Below are 24,308 nucleotides of genomic sequence, written 5' to 3'. Positions count from 1 at the left end.
GATTGGAAGGTATCGAAAGAGTCACCGGCGGTAATCAGTGCAAGTCGCGCCAGGTCAAACCTCATACTTGTGATTTCCATTTGAAGAGCTCATTGGATTGTGGGAAAATCAATGTTTATCAACACAAATGTTGAACATGCGCAGCGCGACGACTACCGCGCTTTAACACTGAATGCACGTCTTGTTCGTGACAGCCAAGTGAAAACACTGAAGTCAGCTCAAAAACAAAATAGTAACTTTAAGCACATACTAATTACAAATTAGAATGAGACAAGTCCGAGATTTTGACTAAAAGATTTGTACAAGAATACATTTTACGCGAAGTAACGACCAAAAATCATGTTTTCGGCCGTTTTCGGCCAACAGTAGGACAGAACTATTTTTTTCCCCTTTCTAAAGTGCACATGTGACCTATGGTCTGACCAATATTGGGCCACCACCCCCCCCCCCCAAATCACAGGCGAAAAGTTACCCCAAATTCGAGGTAAATTTCACCCAAAAAAATAAATAGTAAATTTGGACTTACTCTCAAGCTGGGTAGAATGGAATACAATGTATGTCGAAGTTTTCACTCCAAAATTTGTGGAAGGAGGTACTCAAAAATCATGTTTTTTGAAGGTATGAAGGTGTGACCTGTCTGCCAAGTTTGATTTAAATCGGCTCAGCCAAAGAAATCACAGAATAGTTATTACGTAAAGATGACACACACAGAAAGTCGCACACACCGTAAACAATATTAGAAGGGCAACAGAGGAGCGAATCACCAATAAGACCAGAAGGTCTGGACATCCTTCAGGCAGAGAGTACAATGAAAAAGTTCGGCAGTGACCATAGACCCTCTAACAGAGGGTCTATGCAGTGACTTACTACCGTGATTTGCCTTGTATCACGTCACACTGTGGTGATACACAAGTTGTGCATATCACATACCTCTAAAACTACACTAAACAATATTGAGTCTAGAGGAACTTTACAATCGTTTTCACTAAACATTGGACAATCAGATTGTGGTAAATGTTGATACATCAGATGTTTTGATTAGTAGTGATAAAATCAGTGGCAATTTCATTAGGTACTTGCTCTGATGTATCAACATTTACCACAATCTGATCGTCCAATGTTTAGTGAAAACGATTGTAAAAATGTGAACAACAATTAGTGCGGCTCTATGAATATTGTGGACGTGTAGTATATTAAAAAAATCATATTTTTAAATAAACTTGATCAATTTATTTGCTTGTATCTTTTCATTATGTGAAAACTACCATGATCGATCTTGATTATTAATTTTCGCATCAACGTGATAAAGAGCTTTGTTTAGAATCCGAAGCTGGAATACTGATGAGGCTGAATCTGAGACTAATTTCAGATGCATATAAAATGGCGGCACGCAGTGGCGGTAGAAAACCTGTGACTGCGAGTTGATCGGAGTTATGCAATAAATTTTAGCTCGCCGAGAAAGAATGGACGAATTTAAGAAAGAGGCTCGACCGAATCCTCTGGCAAAGGCAAACATATTTTCAAAGCTGCTTTTCTGGTAAGTTACAGGCTTGTCGTTTGATTTCAGCTCAGGCTCCGTCGATTTGAGAACCTCAACTTCAAGGGCACCTAGCATTCTGCGGCTTAGTCGCTAGAAACTGACTTTTGACTACTATTTATCCTAAATCTATAGGGAGCCATATTTATATGATGTTTAATTTTCTTCTTCGTTATTGGTTTAAGTTAGGATATCGATTACGACTGGTACATATGAACGAGAACCATGCAGCCAGTGTGCAGGGTGACGTTTATGACTTTGATTTACGGCATTGACTTTTTTTTGATAACACACAAAAATCGCGATTGTGGTAAAAATGCAACTGCTGATCAAAGTCCAAACTATATAAAATATGTGGTACATTTTTTTTTTTTAAATTTTAAAAATTAATATACACTGAAAGTTTAGATATGGCCGATACGATAGCTTTCAGAAAATATATGGGTTGTTAAATTAACGTGCTTAATAACTTTTAGAGAATGTCTAACTATATAATGGATCTAGAACAAAGGCATTTGGAATGTCGGTCTATGCATGGAACTATAAACCCCAGGAAGAACAACGAAACTAAGAGGATTAAAAAAACCTTTGTCTTAGTTTATCTTACAGTGCTTTCGCTTTTGTTTCCACGACATTAGTCATACTCCATGTTAGTTGCCGCCGATACGCCCGTATCAACTGCTTTGCTGGAAACTGAAAACTTGAAAAAAATATTTCATATCTGTGCAGTGAAATATTTCGTTCATTACGCATGCGCAAACAAGTCGGTCTGCAGGGTGACCTTCAGTGTACCGGATATCATGCAACGGGTCAGAGTTTTAGCGAGTTTCCATAATTTTCAATGTCGTTTTTAGATTATTTCTTGTTTTTTTCAACCCTCAAAAAAATAAGGTTGCGAAAGTTTGCGAAACATGGGGTTTGGTATGCTGTTTGTTGTCGAGATATCCCGACTTATTCCGTGTTTCCCTTCGATCGCCAGAAGTGGCAATGTGTTTTTTTTCCCGTTGAATGTCGCTCATTTATCAGTGTTTTTGTCTTGGCGCCATTGTTTTTTTATGCTATAACCAAAACAACTCTATCACGTGATCCCCGAAGTCGCCCGATTGACTCTGAAAATGACCAATAGTCGGAGATAAACGTTCATTTGCGTAAATTGGCTTATTTTTTAATGCGACAAAATAAACAGTCAAAATAAACATTCGTCATCGCGGCAACTATCATAGTTCAAAGGAAACGAAGTGGTTGTTCTTCCTGGGGTTTATAGTTTCATGGTCTATGAGACTTCTCAGGACTGTGGGGGCCGAATGATCAGCGGAAGAAGGACAACATACAGGACTGTACTCAGGGCTAGCAACACCTCTGACAAGAGAGCCAGTAAACCCGTCTATTTCAATGTACAAGATTGAAAATCCTTCCATTTCAGCACTTTACAACTATGAATATCATGATACTGTGTGTATATCAAATGTACTAAGTACATCCATGGCTTCAAGGATAGAGAAGAAAAAGTAGAAGTTTGTTGTGAACAAACTTTTGTTAATCACTGTTATGTAACAGTGACAGTAGATAAACTACCTTTTGTTATCATTATAAGCAGACTTTCTGTATTTACTTGTATCATGGAACTATAAACCCCAGGAAGAACAACGAAACTAAGAGGATTAAAAAAACCTTTGTCTTAGTTTATCTTACAGTGCTTTCGCTTTTGTTTCCACAACATTAGTCATACTCCATGTTAGTTGCCGCCGATACGCCTGTATCAACCGCTTTGCTGTAAACGGAAAACTTGAAAAAAATATTTCATATCTGCGCAGTAAAATATTACGTTCACTACTCATGCGCAAACAAGTCGGTCTGCAGGGTGACCTTCAGTGTACCGGAAATCATGCAACGGGTCGGAGTTTTAGCGAGTTTTCATAATTTTCAATGTCGTTTTTAGATTACTTCTTGTTTTTTTCAACCCTCGAAAAAATAAGGTTGCGAAAGTTTGCGAAACATGGGGTTTGGTATGCTGTTTGTTGTCGAGATATCCCGACTTATTCCGTGTTTCCCTTCGATCGCCAGAAGTGGCAATGTGTTTTTTTTCCCGTTGAATGTCGCTCATTTATCAGTGTTTTTGTCTTGGCGCCATTGTTTTTTTATGCTATAACCGAAACAACTCGATCACGTGATCTCCCGAAGTCGCCCGATTGACTTTGAAAATGACCGATAGTCGGAGATAAACGTTCATTTGCGTAAATCGGCTTATTTTTTAAAGCGACGAAATAAACAGTCAAAATAAACATTCGACATCGCGGCAACTATCATAGTTCAAAGGAAACGAAGTGGTTGTTCTTCCTGGGGTTTATAGTTCCATGCTTGTATACTGTACTCTCATTATATGGTATACCTTGAACAAGGGCAATCATAATGTTTCTAATCAGAATACAGACGGCCCCTCCGACTAGAGTTCAGGTATTTCACAGCAAGTATTACTTGAGCTTTGGCCAAGACTTTCTTAAAGGGGAACCGATACTACTGTAGAATACTTTATTTTCGCTTGGAATTTATTTTCGCTATTTTCGCTGAAGGGATGATTCCGTGAAAATAAAATCCAGCGGATAAACTTTTTTTCCTATATTTCACATTAAACTCATCATAAATCAGCGAAAATAAATTCCATACAAAACGCCCAAAAAGCCTTTTCAGCGAAAATTAATTCCAGCTTAAATAAAGTATTCCACAGTATAAATAAGGGTCAAGATGGCCACCATATTAGTATGCTAATCCGAACCAAGCAGCTAACATCGTGGCGGGAGCTCCATGAAATATGCCATTTACGATGTTTGGAGATCAAGCTGTGGTTCCAAATACATATCCACGGGGGCATGAATATGTACGCTAGCGATTACACTCGTCTGGTTGGGCTTTTGATGTATAAATGTTGTTATTTTCGGTCGAAACGTGCCGCAACAGAGTTTAAAATGGTGGCTATGTATGCAAAATTCCTGTCAATCACAGTTTGAGTAAACGAAAATGTAAATCCCCTAGATGTTTATTCAATCTACAAAGCTTGTTGGTTTACAAACAGCATTATCGTTACGTAGTTTGTCTATGTCTAACCACCTCCATGGTCTAACCATCGGTAACACTGGGACATGACGATGTAAGACAGTAAACAATTTCAATAACATTAGGTTACGGGCTTTCGGATATCCATTGCAATAAATTGAATGTAGAAGTAGAAATCATTCGCGTGGTTTTAATTTCGCAGTGAGTCCAAAAGCGCGAAAATAAAACCACGCAAAAATTTCCTGTTGGAATGTAAAACACAATACCCAATACCCACAATCTTCCGAATTTTACCGTAGTCATTGACGCCTATTCAAGAGTACGGTGTTTATTGTGGTTAGCGTGAATGGGTAAAGCTTCGCTTCGACAATGAACTGTTAATACCGTAAAAATGTTAAATTAGTCTTCAAATGGTCAGTTTATCATCGAAATCAACTAATATTTTGATTTCAACAAAAAAAAAACGTGCCGTCGTCCCACCAAAACCAGAGGTAAAAGATCGAGCTTTTGGTAATTTGAACACGTTGGCATCACCGAGTATTTTGACTGGCTGATTAGCGATTTGACCTATAAGGTGTCGAGCATTTGTATGCGACCGGAATCATTCGCTTACGATGAAACTAAATTGAAATTTACTTCTATTTCAGAACAATTCAACAAGTTTACTTTTTGTACCTTATTAATAATCACTACCAAGTAATAATAATAATTGTGAAACGTAGCATGGTCAGATTGCGCTATCATGATTATTTGCTACTAAGCAATGCAGTGTTCGTTTTTTAAAAACTTATTTTAGAAACGCCAGAACGATGTTGGTTACTACTATGTGGACATTTTTCTTTTGATCGTACGACAAAGACTTGTGTTTTCTAAGTGATGAAACTTTTTGTACAACTTTCTAGACAGTCTGGAAAAAGGAAGGGGTACAGTGAATAAGTGTCAGACTGCAATGAGCTGCAAATGGTAGTTGTGTAATACTGGTAGGTGTGCAGGAAATAACCGCAAAATCAGATGTTTCCACAGCACACACCACAGAGTACAAGAAGTAAATACGCCATGCTTAAAATGCATGATTGAACACCCAGGGCTTGGCAAAAGAAAATAAATCAGTTTTTGTTTCTGTATTTGACTGTAGAACGAAACGGCACCCAGACAACACGTCACAGGCAGTTCCAATTCATATCTTTTACAATAGATCGTTTTAGTTCATGCGTCGCATATATGTCCAGAAAATTTAATCGAGTGTATGTGTGTATTTATATTCTATTTTGGGATTCTTATTTTTAATAAATACAACGCTGCAGAATGGTCGTTAAAATTGAGTCTACGGTAAAATTGTTTTGACAGAACGCTCGTCTCCCCCGCACCGCTCATTTGATTTTGACTGTAAAGTCAACCCGACGTTCACCCACCAGATCACAAGATCTCAAATCTCACACGAAATACAAGCCACCCGTATTTTACGGTACCACCCGTGTACATTTTAATTTTCCACACGAGTATCGTAAACAGGTTACAAGATAAGCCCGTGATGTCGCGGCGACTTTTCTTTACTAATGATTTTGATATTTTATCACGGGAATTTCCGTATAATAACCTATACTTATAATATACAGTAAACTTTTTCATTGTCGTCTCTACCAATTAGTCAATATTATATGGAAATTTGAGGGCAATAGTGAATACACGTTCTGTTTACCGATTTGTGACGGAAATATGAAAACCCAAGTCATTGACTTCGTGTTTTCACACTTGTTATATTAGCAGTCTGGGGGAGTAGTATGTTTACAGAATCTGCATAGGAAGTTTCGTTCTCAGGTTTACTGTATACGAAATCAGTACCGTCAATAGACCGACGCAACAGAAACAGGCAAATAAACGGCGTATTTTCTTCACGGCCGTTTAGCAACAATCTGGTCTTGTGTATCTGGTGGACTGCTGCCTTTTCTTGTTGGCCATCATCAACTTGAATTAGTTCCGCGTCATATTTTTCTGACTATGTATAAATTACCGAGCGCGCGATGTTTCAAATCATGGCACATGAAGACTGCTCTGTATTTGTTTGAAATTCAATTGCTATGTTATATTTAAACAAGCAAATTGTAATCCGTTCTTAGGATGTTTATATCAGTTGTTGTTTTGTGGGATTAGCGGTACAGGGGGAAAGATAAGCATTCATTTACTCAGTCACCGTCCCAAAAGGTGTTGAGGGACGGTGACTCAGTGGACAGAGGCGGAGTTAATTACCCATGAGCACTTGGTGCAATCCAAGGGATTGAGCGGTTCCCCTTTAAAAACCTAGTTAGGTTCTTGAGCAGAGAAAAAAAGGAAAAGTCTTCTGTAAATAAACTCTTGTCAGTCATTTATACTTAACAATGATGGTAAATAAATCGATCTTTTTATTATTAGGCTTTCTGTATTACTGTGGAATACTTTATTTTCGCTGGAATAAATTTTCACTGAACAGGCTTTTTGGGCGTTTTGCTTGGAATTTATTTTCACTGATTTTTGATGAGTTTAATGTGAAATATAGGAAAAAAAGTATATTCGCTGGATTTTATTTTCACGGAATCATCCCTTCAGCAAAAATAAATTCTAAGCGAAAATAAAGTATTCTACAGTATCTTAGACACTAGTTTAATACATTAACAGTAGCCGTAGCAACACATCATAATTGTGTAATTTTGTATTTCAAAATGGTTAATTATTCCTGTGAATTTTATTATTTGCACTGCGCGCATGAGCAATTGTCTTGTTTTATTTATGCAATTGATTGTTTCACGCATGCGCAATTTTGTATTGTTAGTTAGTAGCGTCCTTTGTTGCTTTCAAGTCAACCGTGAACTTTTCGATTTCGTTTTCAATTACGAACTTTTGTTACGCTTCGCAATTACACAATGTCGTCTGGTAAAAAGAAACACAATTGCGCTGGATGCCGACAACCCGTTAAAGACCACTTTTGGGGTAAACCAGGGAAGCACTGCGATGGTAGACCAGTTTCTGATGATGACGCCGATCAGTTTCCTTTGTCTGTTTCACCACGACAACACAACGATATTTCTTCGGACTCAAAGTCACACATCGCTGACGATTTCGTTTCCTTGACATCAGATCTCCAGGCATTACATCAAAAGAAGAAATTGCTCGAAGCCAGACTAGAGAAAACTAGTCTAGAAGCTGAAGTGGCGAAACTCGAACGCGAATTCGATCACTCGGCGTCTGTTGAGTTCACTGCCACCGGTATACACCATCACCCACGGTAACACAGTCACAGTGCGTCCGGTAATTTCAGTCTCGGCGATTTGCGGAAAATGACCCACCTTAGGGAGGAAGTCGAAGAGGAACTCGCCCCTCTCGCATCGATGGTCGGCGTAGACAGGACAGTTGATGATGAACAACACAATGCTGGTGAGTGGCGTTTTGATCATTTTGGTAGAACAATACCCCACGCCACGGCCATGAAGACAAAGGATCGCCAATTTACTAATTCACCGGAGCATTACATTGCAAGTTTCTACACTTCAAACGAATTAAAATATGATGACTTGACACTGGAACAATTCTTGCAAGGATACACGTTGTTGTTACAGAACCCGAGTTTGTCTGTAACAGAGCGCAATGGGAGACTTCAGCTCTTGCATGACATTTTCGTTAAATTGCCGCAATACAAATGGCAAGTTGTACGTAGCTACCATGCAGCTGTGATACGCTTGGTTGAGTCGCACAGGCGTTCGTGGTTAGATTCTTTCGCCGATGTCAAAGAGGTTTTCTTTGATTTTTCACCGGATAAGTTGAAGTCACAGCCTGTTGCTAGGAACAAAGGATCTGCTGCTACAAGTTCGAGTAACAATAACATTTCCGTTTGCACTGCATTCAATGAAACTGGGTCATGCTCGTTTGACCGCTGCAAATATCGTCACATTTGTAACTACTGCTTCACATACAGGAATCGCTTTAATGCACACAGCGAGTTACATTGCAAACAGAAGCCTGGGACAGATTCAAAAATTAAAAAAGGAAAGGACATGTCAACTTCGGCGTGACTGGATAAAACAACATTCAAGTCTGGTGCCACTGGTAAAATTGACATTAGTGATGCCTGCTCCTCATCACCTACTGCAGTCAGCAATTACAAATGCATCAATACCGTTAAGTCACATTTGGTGTCTCCACCCACTGCAGTCAGCAATTACAAATGCATCAATACTGGAAATGTCTCAAGTAGCAGTCACATGGGTGCAAATACTACTGACGTTTTTATTCAACATAATGATTCACCACCTACACCGGTCAGCAATTACAAATGCATCAACACCGTTAATGTCTCGGGTAGCAATCACAGCGGTACCTCTAACATTATTAATTCTCATTCTGCTTCTCCACCCAACGCGGTCAGCAATTACAAATGCATTGACACTGGAAATATCTCGGGTAGCAGTCACATGGGTGCAAATACAACTGACATTTATTCTATTCCACATACTGATTCTTCGCCCACAGCAGTCAGCGATTACGAATACATCAACACCAGTAATGTGCCAGATAACATTCACATTGGTGCAAATACTACGGACATTATTAATTCTCAGCCTGATTCTGCACCTACTGCGGTCAGCAATTACAAATGCATCAACACCGTTAATGTCTCGGGTAGCAATCACAGCGGTACCTCTAACATTATTAATTCTCATTCTGCTTCTCCACCCACCGCGGTCAGCAATTACAAATGCATTGACACTGGAAATATCTCGGGTAGCAGTCACATGGGTGCAAATACAACTGACATTTATTCTATTCCACATACTGATTCTTCGCCCACAGCAGTCAGCGATTACGAATACATCAACACCAGTAATGTGCCAGATAACATTCACATTGGTGGAAATACTACGGACATTATTAATTCTCAGCCTGATTCTGCACCTACTGCGGTCAGCGATTACAGAGGCATTGATACCATTAATGTCTCAGGTGGCAGTCACATGGGTGGTATTTCTACTGACAATATTATGCCACATTTCGATGCTGTTACGGTCAACAATAACATTTACGGTGATACCACGCATGTCACAGGCAGCAATCAGTTTAGTACAGGTACAAGCATTAATGACTACAAGGGCACAGATATTACTTGCATTAACGGCACCACATCCATGGCTGACTGCCATCCACCTGCTTACTTCGTGGATTTACATAACCACATCAAGGCAACAGGTACATACAATTATCTGGGTGCTCGCATTCCTGTCCCTTCATCTCTCAACATGCACAACTGGCGTATCTTGCTTCAAGATTACACTGATGATATTTGTGATTTCCTTGAATTTGGCTGGCCGATCAGTTATTCGCGTGATTATTTACCAACATCACACGCGGCAAACCACAACTCTGCTATTTCTTTCCCAGACCATGTGGAACGCTACTTGGCTACAGAACGCTCCTTCGGCGCAGCAATTGGTCCGTTTGATGCACCTCCATTCTCAACACCCCTCACTACTTCACCTTTAATGACTGTAGACAAGAAGGATGCCAACACTCGTCGCATTGTTATGGATCTCAGTTTTCCTGAGGGCTACTCAGTGAATGACGGCATTCCCAGCCCATGAGTATTTGGGGCAGGAGTTTAAGTTGCATTACCCCACCGTCAATTCAATGACTGTACAAATCCGTTTACTGGGTCCTGGTTGCTTGCTCTTCAAGCGAGATCTTAGTCGGGCCTACCGTCAACTCCGCGTGGACCCATCTGATTACAGTTTACTTGGCTACACCTGGGACAGCAAATATTACTTCGATATTGCCCCACCATTCGGACTTCGCACAGCTGCTCTGATGTGTCAGCGTGCTACTAATGCAGTCCGCCATATTGTCCAGTCTCGCGGGTTCGACATTATTAATTACATTGATGATTTTGGGGGGGCTGCACACCCTTGCAATGCTCGCGCTGCATTTGAGACACTTGGCGCAGTTTTGCAGGAGCTAGGTCTAAACGAGTCAGTTGCCAAGGCAGTTTCCCCATCTACTCGTATGGTGTTCCTAGGTTCTTGTTTTGACACAGTTGATATGACCATTTCTGTGCCAGAGGATAAGCTGGTGAAGGTCGATCAGGAGTTATCTCTATGGAATAATCGCACAACTTGCTCACGTTCCGACCTTCAGAGCCTGATTGGTTTGCTTTCGTATGTTTCAAATTGCGTTCGTCCAGGCAGACTTTTCATCTTGCGGATGTTAGAGACTTTACGTTCTATTCCGGACAAACATTCGCGAATTGCTGTCAATGATGAATTTCGCCGTGATTTGCTTTGGTGGCAGACATTTCTGTCCAAGTATAATGGCATATCGATGATCCTCAACCAACCCTGGTCTGCACCAGATACTGTTTTATGCACAGATGCTTGTCTCACAGGCTGCGGCGACATTACAGTTAACCAGTTTTATCGCACACCATTTCCCATGCATATCATCGATATGGATCTATCCATCAACTGTCTGGAACTTCTTGCAGTGGTCATCGCTCTGAAGCTCTGGGCTACACGCTGGACTGGTCTCCGCATCCAGATTGCCTCAGACAATACAACTACAGTCGCGCTTATCAACAATCACCGCTGCCATTCTTCCTTTGCCTTGAGCTGTCTTCGGGAAATCGCATTCATCCAAGCACGTTATGAATTTGACCTCCGAGCAATCCATGTTGCTGGTGCCACGAATCTGGCTGATGCTCCAAGTCGGTCACACCTCTCGCCGGAATTCCAGGCACGGGTTGCGAAGTTGCAGTCCACATTTGGGTTGTCCGAGGCGGCAGTGTCAAGTGATAACTTTAAATTCACCGCACCATGGTAATATCTATTTGTTTTCTATTCCTGTGCAGGTCCAGTTGATTCTCTTGTGTCTTTGGACGTTCAAGCCAAGCGATCCTTGCAGTCTGCATTTTCAACTGGTTATCTTCGTAACATTATGTCACAGTGGCGAGCATTTCTCCTGTTTTGTCGATTCTTCGTGGTGATACCTCTCCCAGCAGCTCCTCAGACACTTATTCGGTATACGCAGTTTCTCTCTCGCTCATTCGCATCGACCGCTTCTATTCGCAATTATCTCAACTGTGTTCGTCTATTGCATCTGTTTATGGGCTTGGAACCCCCATCACTCAGCAACTTTGAATAGAAGCTAGTGCTGCGCGGGATTCAACGTTTGTCCCCACATCTGGTTCGGCGGAAGCTGCCAATCACCCCAGAAATCTTACTACGTATTCACAGTCTGCTTGATCTTCGTCGCCCGCTTCACGTTACGCTTTGGGCAGCATTCCTGCTGTGCTTTTTCACTTTCTTTAGGAAGTCTAATGTGGTTCCACGCTCTGCATCAGACTTTAATGCCAGCATGCATCTCACTCGTGGGAAAATTAGTCTCAATGACATTGGTCTTGTGGTCAGGGTTACCTGGTCCAAAACTATCCAGTTTGGCGATAAGGTGTTGCACGTGCCTGTGCTGGCAATCTCTGGCTCTTCGCTGTGCCCAGTGGCAGCATATAAACGCATGGTCTTGATGATGCCTGCTCCACGCGATGCACCTGCCTTCCTCATTCCGACTACGACTGGCACTCTTCATCCACTAACGCATCAAGCTTTCGCTAATCATCTGTCTTTGTTACTGAAGGCGATTGGCCTTGATCCAGCCTCATATTCCGGACACAGTTTTCGCCGTGGCGGTGCGTCATTTGCCTTCCAATCAGGGGCTGAGCCGGATGCAGTCAAAGCTCAAGGAGATTGGTCTTCTCAAGCGTACTTATTGTATATGGAATTGTCGTTCGGCCATCGTCTCCGTACTGCTGCCTGCATACGCACTGCAATTGAGGAAGGGAATCTCTCACTGACTCTTTGATTTTCAGTTTTGGCGGGTTTTTTTTTTTTTATTATTTTGGCCTTTTTGTCTTGTTGGCTGGCGAACATGATCAGCAAAACTCATTGTTTCGTTAGTGAATAAAACGAAATTAATTATCCGCCAAAACTGTTGTTGTGTTTTGTTTGAACTGAGAGAATAATTGTGTAATTTTGTATTTCAAAATGGTTAATTATTCCTGTGAATTTTATTATTTGCACTGCGCGTATGCGCAATTGTCTTGTTGTATTTATGCAATTGATTGTTTCACGCATGCGCAATTTTGTATTGTTAGTTAGTAGCGTCCTTTCTTGCTTTCAAGTCAACCATGAACTTTTCGATTTCCCCACCCACCCACCCTTTTCATTGCTTGTTGTCCGAGGTGGGCTTTTTCGCAAGTGAATGTTTTATTTTATTTTTTTTGTTAAATTTTATTTGCTTTTTCTCAAATCGTTATTTTGCTTTTCTTTATTAGCTTTTTTTTTCGCGTACATCGATTGATTCTTTCGGTTTCGTGATTTACTTGCTAGTTTTGTTAGTTTTTATTGCATCTTGATGTTATTTTCAGTTTTGTGATTCTACCTTTTTGTCTTGTTGGCTGGCGAACATGATCAGCAAAACTCATTGTTTCGTTAGTGAATAAAACAAAATTAATTATCTGCCAAAACTGTTGTTGTGTTTTGTTTGAACTGAGAGAATAATTCTGCCCATGGGGCTTTGTGAACCACTCAATCCCATGGATTGCACCAAAGAATCATGGAACACTATTGTTTATGTTGTTCACAAAGTTAATCTATCTTTTGTTATCCATTGTAATTTTGATCCAGAAAGTAAATTTGTTGTGAGATTAGGCTTAACTGGAAGTGCCCCTTTAAACACCAATATGCCATACTGTAGAATACTTTATTTTTGCTTGGAATTTATTTTCGCTATTTTCGCTGAAGGGATGATTCCGTGAAAATAAAATCTAGCGAATATACTTTTTTTCCTATATTTCACATAATACTCATCCAAAATCAGTGAAAATAAATTCCATACAAAACGCCCAAAAAGCCTTTTCAGCGAAAATTAATTCCAGCGAAAATAAAGTATTCCACAGTGTATAATTAATACTTCAGTAATCCCCTCAGATACTTGTAGAATAGCTTCTAGTGATACACAATTCTCATTACTTACAGGCACAAAAGCATGGTGAACTATACATAGTCATATTCATAAACTTATGGGCAATGTAACTATGTTGAAATTGTTTCATAAAACATTTTCTAGTGGGAAAAAAATGAAACAATCTGTTGAAGCATTGGACACTAACACTTCCACTGGAGGTCAACTTTGCTGTCATTCAGGATTAATCAAATTCCAGTCATGTTTTCTTACATAACTATCATTGTTTATAATCCGTAAAGTGCCTGTGCAATGCCCACCCTCACGTTTCCCATTTTAGATCTGTGTCCCACTGAAAAGGGTAGTTATTGATTTTTTTGCTGAAAATGATTACTCGTATCCAAGTAAATTTGGGATATTTCTCGTGTTGTAGCCACGCCCACCTATCGTGAAACGGTCGACTGTTTCCGGATTTCCGACTCTCGTCGAAAGTGCGCCACCAAATGACAAAATGTGAGAGGAAGTCATACCCCTGAGCCGTAATAACACTGGTCGTTCAGTATACTTTTAAACGATGTACATTTTTCGGTCGGCGTTTTTTCTTTTTTTGTCTATTTTATTTATTTTTTTTTGAGAGAGTTTTTAGATGTTGTGTTGTGAGCAGTTGCAGTGAAACATATAGCCATAGTGTATGTATTCACACGTTTCTAATCGATCTGAAGGTGCGACATCACTTAACCACAGTGGCTGTGACTTAACCTTAGATTCATGATCAGCCCATGATCACCGAGGCGGATTTCAGAAGAGAGAGAGACGTCCGGCAAGTGTTTCAAATCAGTTGAATTTTTTTGCGATCCTGATTATCGTTTTATAGAGACCATTTAGTCCCTGTTAAGTAAAAGGTAGCAATAATTTTGACAGTGACACGAAAACGAAGCGTCGGACAAACAGGAAATTACACAGCCCTTACACACTGCTAACTGTTTTCATTTTCGAAGGCTAAAAGTTTCTGAATTGTTTGGTGATTGCTGTTGAATGTCGAATTCACACCTCTATTCTTTTTTACCTCCATGCTTGCAGCTTGATCTGCGTAATAATTTATGAAATAAGAATCCGGGCTTGGTCAATGTGTTTCCACCAAATAAAGTTTTAATATGATGTTATAATTATGACAATCACGCCATGGATCAAGCTAACTCTAATCCACTCTGAATTTATCTGTATGTGTGTCGATCTCGATTATTTTTGTTATCCAATTAAACGCCGCTTTTAACGCACTTGCCCTCGCCGTGACCCGACGCGTTCACCTATTTCAACAAAATGTCAATTTATTTCCACGCGGCTGTCATTTATTTACTAACTGATTTGTCGTTTTCTTAATTATTTTATAGTGATCACTATGGTCTAATGTTTAGAATGTCAAAATATGTTCTCTTTTATTTTGATTTTGAAAGTTTTACTCAGACGATCGATGAAATAAAACAGTGTAGTGACGTGCCTAGTAACCTGCTAAATAACGAGATAATTCCGACGTCAAATTCTATTTTGTCCAGCAACAGTGTACAAACGTGCGCCGGTGTCGGTGACGATCCCGGTGACCAGCTACACCAGAACGGACATATTTTGCATCTAACTCAACCCCATGCAACAAAAAAATGATACTATGTGTTCATTATGGTCCATTCTTCCTCGACGAACAAGTACATAAGTGACAATATAGACAAAGACGAGAAAACTGCACAAGAAATTTGCCTTATTTACACGTATCGGCAATGCAAGCTGCCATGCGACTTCCCCTTCTGACGTCACAAGGGGAATTTCTGTATGCTAATGAGGAGCCTCGTTTTAAAATACACAAAAATAAAGTTGCCGTAGACTGAGTTTAAAACACATTTTTTCACTTAAAAAAATAATTCATGCTTAGAAACATAAAAATTAATAATATTTATGTATCAATTGATAATTTTAGGCGTGAAAATAGCAGCCATTTCACAGGCACTTTAAAATATAAAGAGCCGCCAGGGCAATAGTGAAAGCTTTTATTTATTTATTTAGTTGATGAGAAAGTGTTGAGCATAAGTTTAGTAAGAATGAACAATTTTGTTTGCAGTAGGGCTAATAACTGTAAATAAATTATTTGCCCATCATAAAATATTTAAATTTGTTCATACATACAATAAGATAAGATAATTCTTTATTACAACCATATTGAAAGGAATTCAATTTAGGTTAATACAAATGTAATAAAGGTATAACAAACTATTCTAAAAAACTAAAACTATACTTATCATAAAAAATAACTTTATTACACTACCAAACCATCAGCGGGTTCGGTATGGTAAATAAAAAGTATTACAAGACTAGGACAATTCTAAATATAATACAATACAATAATAGAAAATACACTAATAGAAAATAAAAATGAAAATAAAGACTGAGTTAAAAAAAAAAATTAATGTTAAAAAACAATTACTAGAATGAATACAATTAAAACAAAAACTGATCTAAATAATGAACTAGTAATTTAGTCCCACCTGGATACAGTAAAGAAATGTTACTGGTACTTGAAGATAAAAATTAAAATATTACATTTCCATGAGTTTTTGTTTAACATTGATAATATTGTTTTCTTGTCATATATGATGTTTTTATGTATTTAATTAATTCTTTTATCAATGGTCTGTTTTCAGCATTTAAAATGTAAACGGGCTTTTCTGTATTATTTGCTTGAACAAAATTTTCAATTGATTCTGAAAATGTTGTGTATAATCATACTCTGGCCTCAGTATAAAGACTACGTGATGTGAAAAAGTGTAGCTCATCTTCAGTAATATTACATTTTGCACATCTTTTATTTTTGGTTTTTGGCGTCTTCCAGATTCGATGATTAGTTTATGTGCACTTAGTCTAGAAATAATGCCAGTTTTCTCTCTGTTTTGTACTGTTTTTAAGTGTTTGGCAATTTCAATCTTATTTTTTAATAATTTATATGTCCGTAGTTTTGAGTTTGGATCATTATTGCTCAAGTTCCATTTTGTTTCATAGTATTCTTCAGTTTTCTGTTTAAATTCATCTTTGTTGATGTTTTTTAAGTTATGTTTATTGTAAATTTGTTGTAATTTCTGAAGATTTGTAAACCAGGAATCTCCTAGCTGATTGCCTAGCTTTATCAGCCAGTCTGTCAATTGTACAGTTCAATGACCCATGTTTATTAAATGTAACACCTAAATAAGTAAATGTATCACTTATCTCAATTGAATTATTGCCAAATGTAAATTGTGTGTTTCCAGGTTTTTGCCCAATTTTGGTGAAAATCATTATTTATTTGTATATTGATACAATGTGTCAAGTGCTTTTTGCTGGGAAAGGATTGACCAGCTTTGTTATTATTAGTCCCCGTTCGGACGGAGTCCGAAAACGGGGACTTATGTTTTGCCCTGTGTGCGTCCGTCCGTCCGCCCGTCCGTCCGTGTGTCCGTCCGTCCGTGATCACCTGTATCTCGAACATGCATGGACCGATTATGTTCAAACTTCACTCATACATCACACATTATATGGGACATATGCACATGCATTTTTTTCATGATCCGATTAACGATAGCCGAATAGCGGCCATTTTAAGGCCGAAAATGCATCAAAATCGCACATTTTCACCATTCCGGACCCGGATCTCAGTTATGCATGGACGGATTTCGTTCAAATTTGGTACATACATTAAACATAATAGGACCTTGATGCACGTCATTTTTTTTTCCGGATCAAGTTCGAAATGGCCGACTGGCGGCCATTTTGTTTTAAAGAATTCAGTTCTGGATCCGTATCCGAGACATGTCTGGATTGATCAAGTTCAAACTTCACACACACAAGGTACATCATGTCACAAATATGTATGTGCATTTGTTTCATGATCCCATTAACGATAGCCAAATGGCGGCCGCTTTAAGGCCGAAAATGCATTGAAATCGCACATTGTCACCATTCCGGACCCAGATCTCAGTTATGCATGGACGGATTTCATTCAAATTTGGTACATACATTAAACATAATAGGACCTTGATGCACGTCATTTTTTTTTTCAGATCAAGTTCGAAATGGCCGACTGGCGGCCATTTTGTTTTAAAGAATTCAGTTCTGGATCCGTATCCGAGACATGTCTGGATTGATCAAGTTCAAACTTCACACACACAAGGTACATCATGTCACAAATATGTATGTGCATTTGTTTCATGATCCCATTAACGATAGCCAAATGGCGGCCGCTTTAAGGCCGAAAATGCATTGAAATCGCACATTTTCACCATTCCGAACCCGGATCTCAGTTATGCATGGATGGATTTTGTTCAAATTTGGTACTTACATTAAACATAATAGGACCTTGATGCACGTCATTTTTTTCCCGGATCAAGTTCGAAATGGCCGACTGGCGGCCATTTTCTTAAAGAATTCAGTTCTGGATCCGTATCCAAGACATGTCTGGATTGATCAAGTTCAAACTTCACACACACATGGTGCATCATGTCACAAATAGATATGTGCATTTGTTTCATGATCCGCTTAACAATAGCTGAATGATGGCCATTTTAAGACCGAAAATGCATTAAAATTACGTATTTTCACAATTCCGGAACCAGATCTCAGTCATGCATGGATGGATTTTGTTCAGATTTAGTACAATGTGTTGTACATATGCAGGTGCATTTCGGTCATGATCTGCTTTGAATGTATATGTCACTCAAATATGAACGGAACGGGGACGTGTCATTGACAATGACTTGTTGTAAATCGTTTTCTGTTAATGCTGTCAATACAATGTCGTCAGCAAATAACAGTGAGGTAATAGCTTGACCATTTAATTCAGGAGCACTGTTGATGCATTTATATGTGATAATATATTATAATAATTTGTCATTTGCATACATACTCCCAATTCTAATAGATTTAAAACTACTTTCAAGCACAGTCTTTCAATCTATGATTTACGTTTCTATTTATTATTTCTCTATCAGTTGGCTGAACCCACTCTTCAAATATGGATACAAGAACAAACTGGAAGTTACGGATATGTACGAGACTATGCCAGAAGACTCCTCTGAACAATTGGCAAACAAGCTAGAGAAGTATGATCTTATAAGTTTATTACTTTTAGTCCCTTGGACATGTTAACTTGTATACACATATTCCTATGTCCTATGAACTCTGTAGTTCAACTTTTTAACAATGTCGCACACACAACTTGCAATGCATTACATTTTTGACATTTTATAGCTCTGGAGGAATCTTGTTACTTTTTATATTCATAGATCCAAAATCATCGCTGTCTAGTAAAATTTTACTGTTTATTAGTTCCCATTCGGACGCAGTCTGAAAACCGGGACTTATGTTTTGACCTCTGTGCGTCTGTGCGTGCATCCGAGCCTGTATCTCCGAAATACCTGGGCCAATCAAACTTCACACATACATTATACATGGTATTATACATCTGCACATCAATTTGTTTCATGATCTGATTCAAGATGGCCGAATGGCGACAATTTTTGTGCTAAAGAATCATCGAAATCAAGCATTTCTCAGCTGTTTACAGATGGATTTTGTTCAAACTTGGTATATATGATGGACATTATAGGACCTTGATGCACAGGCATCATTTTGTTTTTCAGATAAGATTCAAAGTGGCAGACTGGCGACCATTTTGTTTTAATGAATGTGGTTCTAATGCCATATCTATTGCTTTAACTGATTATGTTCAAATTTTATATATTCATTATACATGTGTTCAAAAATTTTGTTTTAATTAATGCTGTTCCAGAGTAATATCTCTCAATACTCGTTTGACAATCAGATACAAATGTCAATCAGTTTAATGTTAAACAATCATCATAATCATATTCCTGACATGTTTATATTCCAGCTATTTTACTATAAACAAAACTATATATCTTAATTTTGATAACTAACTGGGACTGTGCCATGCATGGCTTGTTTAATACAGCTGTAGCAAAATATGGGAAATTTATCAAGTCTTCTCTAATTCATTCCAACAAGCCTAACATGTAAATTTGCCTAACCTAGCTAACAGATGAGTTAATGTTCATCCTATTACTCATTTAAATTTGTATGTATTTGTTTTCTTTTTTCTTTCTGCTTCAGGCAATGGAATAAAGAATTATGTAAACAGAAAAACAGAAAACCAAGTTTAACTCGTGCAATTATAAGGACGTTTGGTGTCAAGTATATGTTAATAGGAATTATTGTTTTTCTTGAGGTGAGTAGGCATGTATTTCAGTTCCTCAACGTTCAGTAGAACTCTTGACCAAACGTTTAGTGCCCACATGAAAAAAATCTCTTTTCATTGAGAGTTTGCGTTCAATTGAAACATTCACCAATGCAGATTATGACTAAGGGTTTTTCTATTTTTTGGAACTGTTAATTTAGTTGTTACATAAATAATATTGTAATAAAACATTAATAATTGCTGTCATTGTAAAAAAAGGTTGTGGAAATACATGATATTGCAACTCATTTCACAAAACAATGTTTTATTTTCACTCCAGGAGACGTAATATTCTCTGGCATATGTTGAATGAAAATGTATTTTGATAATTTTTACAAGGGGGTGCTCGACTAAGCACCCACACCTTCAAAATAAATATCTATTCTGAGTTGACATCTCTGGGCACTAAGTCTGACAAATATGGTAATGATTAGTATATTTTTGTTGTACTTTCTAGGAAACTGTAAAAGTGATTCAGCCATTGTTACTAGGACAACTTATCAGCTATTTCTCTCCTGGATCTACCAAGACACAAACTGAGGCTTACCTATATGCTTTTGGAGTCAGCATATGTGCCTTTTTACTTATAGTCACTCATCATCCATATTTTCATTGCACACAAGTTATTGGTATGCGTATTCGTATATGTTGTTGTGCATTGATATACAGAAAGGTAAGCCTCCAAAAATAATTGTTGTAAATCAAATTATTAATGGAAGTATATGTACTCTTTTTGATTTTGTGAATTTTGATCTGCTGCTGTTTTTGAACCTCACTATTTCATGGAATGTGATGATAGTTGGCAACGACAACAAACAAGTGTTTAAATACATTTAATTATCAGTAACACCTGGATAGTTCTAAAAACTAACCTCACAATAACATGCTGTGATTATATAATATGCGTGTGGTAATTGTTACCGGTACATCCAAATAAATTACATTTCAAAAAACAGGCTACCACTTAGCTGTCTTAGTCTTTCAATTAAACTGTTCAATGTATGTATGGCAATAAGAAGTGCACAGATACAGATATTCACACACACACACACACACACACACACACACACACACACACACACACACACGCACACACGCGCACACGCGCACACGCGCACGCACGCACGCACGCACACACGCACACACGCACACACGCACACACACACACACGTAGCTGTACTCAACATTTATATCTAACCTCTGTTGATTCAGGATTAAAAAACATGGTGTAAAAAATTACCCATTTGCTGTATTTTTTATCTACACTGCTGCACTCCATGTACCTTGCTACTTGAAACTGTACTACCATAAATTTATTACTATTTACAGGCTTTAACATTGAGTAACAAAGCCTTAGGAGAAACAACTACAGGGCAGATAGTGAATTTATTATCCAATGATGTCAATAGGTTTGATCAGGTATGATAATATACTCAATATAAACATTTATGGCTAGCCAATTATTTAATTAGATGTTACTGTGCTGTTTATCTTGGTGAAGGTCGCTTTTACAATAAGTCTAACAATTTTTATCTGATCTTCAAACTTTGAAATCTTATCAATCACGATAAAATATCAACCAACGAAAGGCATGTTTCAAGTTATGCATGAAATTTTGGTTATAATAAAATAATGTTTATTATATAATTATTTTTAAGATCTGTTATTTACATGGTGCAGTAACTTGATATAAAATTAAACAAGATAAATTACTGATGCGGGTTTATTTGTGTTTTCATTTGGTTATTAGTTCCTGTTTGGACAAAGTTCGAAAACAGGAACTTGTGGATTGACCTTTCTCATTCCAATTCAAGATGGCTGAATGGCGACCATTTTTAATAAACATATTCATTAGATTGTCAAATTTTAATGTTAAAACTTCAACAAAATCAACCATTTCTGCCATTCCAGAACCAGATCTTGGTCGTGTATGGATAAGTTTTGTTCAAACTTTATACATAAATTGAACATTATGGAACCTAAATTCATGTCATTTTGTTTTTTAAGATTGATTCAAATTGTCTGACTCGCAGCCATTTTGTTTTAGTATATAAGTTCTGAAGCCACATCTCGCATCTAAGTACTGTTCATATTCAAACTTCATGTTCAAATTTTCTTAAACTTGTTTAACTGTGTTAAATGTATCTTGTTTTTGTGGTATTGAATAGTTTTTATACTAACAATTATTTGCCTTATCTGTATCATTGTAGATGAATAGCGTGGTATATGAGGAGAGAATATCTCTCCTTATTGTTTTTGTTTCCATAATTGACATGTCATAAAACTTGCCAAAACAAATTTTACTTAGATATGAACTTAAAACTTTTATACAATTCAAGTTACTGTGGAATACTTTATTTTCGCTGGAATTAATTTTCGCTGAAAAGGCTTTTTGAGCATTTTGTATGGAATTTATTTTCACTGATTTTTTATGAGTTTAATGTGAAATATAGGAAAAAAAGTATATTCGCTGGATTTTATTTTCACGGAATCATCCCTTCAGCGAAAATAGTGAAAATAAATTCCAAGCGAAAATAAAGTATTCTACAGTATATTATTCTATAAGGAACATGAAGTACATTTGTACATCATTAATATAAATTACTTTTTTTAGCTCCGCTGTTGACTTTGTCGAGCGGAGCTTATCATATGAGTGATTGTCCGGTGTCGTCCGTGTCAATGTTTTACTTTTTCGACTTCTTCTTGAAAACTACAAGCCTGAATGCTTTGATACTTGGTGTATATGTACCTTGGGTAGACCTCTCTTAGGTTTGTTCATTTCATGTTGATATCTTCAATTCTCTAATTTTGGTGAATATTTTTGTCATTTTTGGTAAAAAGTGATATTTTCGACTTCTTGTTAAAAACCGCAAGTGCAATTGCTTTGATATTACATATATAGGTACTACATGTGGACCTCTCTCAGATTTGTTCATTTTGTAATGATATCTTTAATTCTCTAATTTTGGTGAATATTTTTGTCATTTTTGGTAAAAAGTGATATTTTCGACTTCTTGTTAAAAACCGCAAGTCCAATCGCTTTGATACTACATATATAGGTACTACATGTAGACCTCTCTCAGATTTGTTCATTTCGTGATGATATCTTCAATTCTCTAATTTTGGTGAATATTTTTGTCATTTTTGGTAAAAAGTGATATTTTTGACTTCTTGTTAAAAACCGCAAGTGCAATTGCTTTGATATTACATATATAGGTACTACATGTGGACCTCTCTCAGATTTGTTCATTTTGTAATGATATCTTTAATTCTCTAATTTTGGTGAATATTTTTGTCATTTTTGGTAAAAAGTGATATTTTCGACTTCTTGTTAAAAACCGCAAGTGCAATTGCTTTGATATTACATATATAGGTACTACATGTGGACCTCTCTCAGATTTGTTCATTTTGTAATGATATCTTTAATTCTCTAATTTTGGTGAATATTTTTGTCATTTTTGGTAAAAAGTGATATTTTCGACTTCTTGTTAAAAACCGCAAGTCCAATTGCTTTGATACTACATATATAGGTACTACAAGTGGACCTCTCTCAGATTTGTTCATTTTGTAATGATATCTTTAATTCTCTAATTTTGGTGAATATTTTTGTCATTTTTGGTAAAAAGTGATATTTTCGACTTCTTGTTGAAAACTGTAAGTCCGATTGCTTTGATATTACATATATAGGTACTACATGTGGACCTCTCAGATTTGTTCATTTTGTGATGATATCTTCAATTCTCTAATTAATTTATTTTGGTGAATATTTTTGTAATTTTCGGTAAAAAGTGATATTTTCGACTTCTTGTTAAAAACTGTAAGTCCGATTGCTTTGATACTATTCATATTGTTCATTTTCTAATGATGTCTTCAGTTCTTTAATTGAAATGTGCATTGCTAACAGCGGAGTTATCTCAGCCGATAGGCTGCTTGTTTTGTCATTATTATGACTTTTTTAACGTGTTATTTTCTGTGCAAAAATCCTTAGATAATATAATATTGCATTGATTCAGGACTTTTGCCATACAAAAAAAATATATTGCATTGTTAGTTTGTTATCCATGCATACATTTGTTATATAATCTAGGTTCTCAATGGTAATAGTTATATGTTTTTTCTGGGTTGCCTAACTTGGCATAAGTTTTGGAATAGGCTGTCATGTGACATCACGTATAAACATATTCACAAGAAAACTTGTATATATGTATATATATATGGTTTTTAATTACCTTGCCCGTACCATCAAAGATGGAAGGGAAAGGTATATTAAGGGAAAAATTTTGTCCGGCGTTGTCGTTGTTGTTGTCGTCGTCGTTAATAATTGTTATTGTGTGCATAATAACTTTACTAATTCTATTCCAAACTTTATCAAACTTGGTCACCTTATGCATCAGTATAAAGTCTTCCCTGAGTTTGAACAACAGATGTCCTGTATGAAAATATCATGCAAAAATTGAGAAAATCTGATAAAATATT

The 24,308-nt window shown here is 37.3% G+C and overlaps 1 protein-coding gene across 1 annotated transcript in view; it reads left to right on the top strand.

The window, feature by feature from the left end:
* The first annotated feature begins 1,367 nt into the window (after positions 1 to 1,367).
* Positions 1,368 to 24,308, top strand: part of LOC100371624 (ATP-binding cassette sub-family C member 4-like) — a 78,536-nt gene continuing 55,595 nt past the window's right edge. Inside the window, exons 1-5 of the mRNA XM_085501979.1 lie at positions 1,368 to 1,537; positions 18,568 to 18,678; positions 19,709 to 19,823; positions 20,290 to 20,505; positions 21,162 to 21,251. Coding sequence (XP_085358105.1) covers positions 1,464 to 1,537; positions 18,568 to 18,678; positions 19,709 to 19,823; positions 20,290 to 20,505; positions 21,162 to 21,251 — 606 coding nt within the window. The 5' untranslated portion in view covers positions 1,368 to 1,463. The remainder of the gene's footprint in view (positions 1,538 to 18,567; positions 18,679 to 19,708; positions 19,824 to 20,289; positions 20,506 to 21,161; positions 21,252 to 24,308) is intronic.

Source organism: Saccoglossus kowalevskii, chromosome 1 (genome assembly GCF_978046115.1).
Source record: "Saccoglossus kowalevskii chromosome 1, keSacKowa6.1, whole genome shotgun sequence".
Classification (NCBI taxonomy): domain Eukaryota; kingdom Metazoa; phylum Hemichordata; class Enteropneusta; family Harrimaniidae; genus Saccoglossus; species Saccoglossus kowalevskii.
The sequence above is the reverse complement of the archived record's forward strand: the minus strand, read 5'-3'. Positions and strand labels throughout refer to the sequence as shown.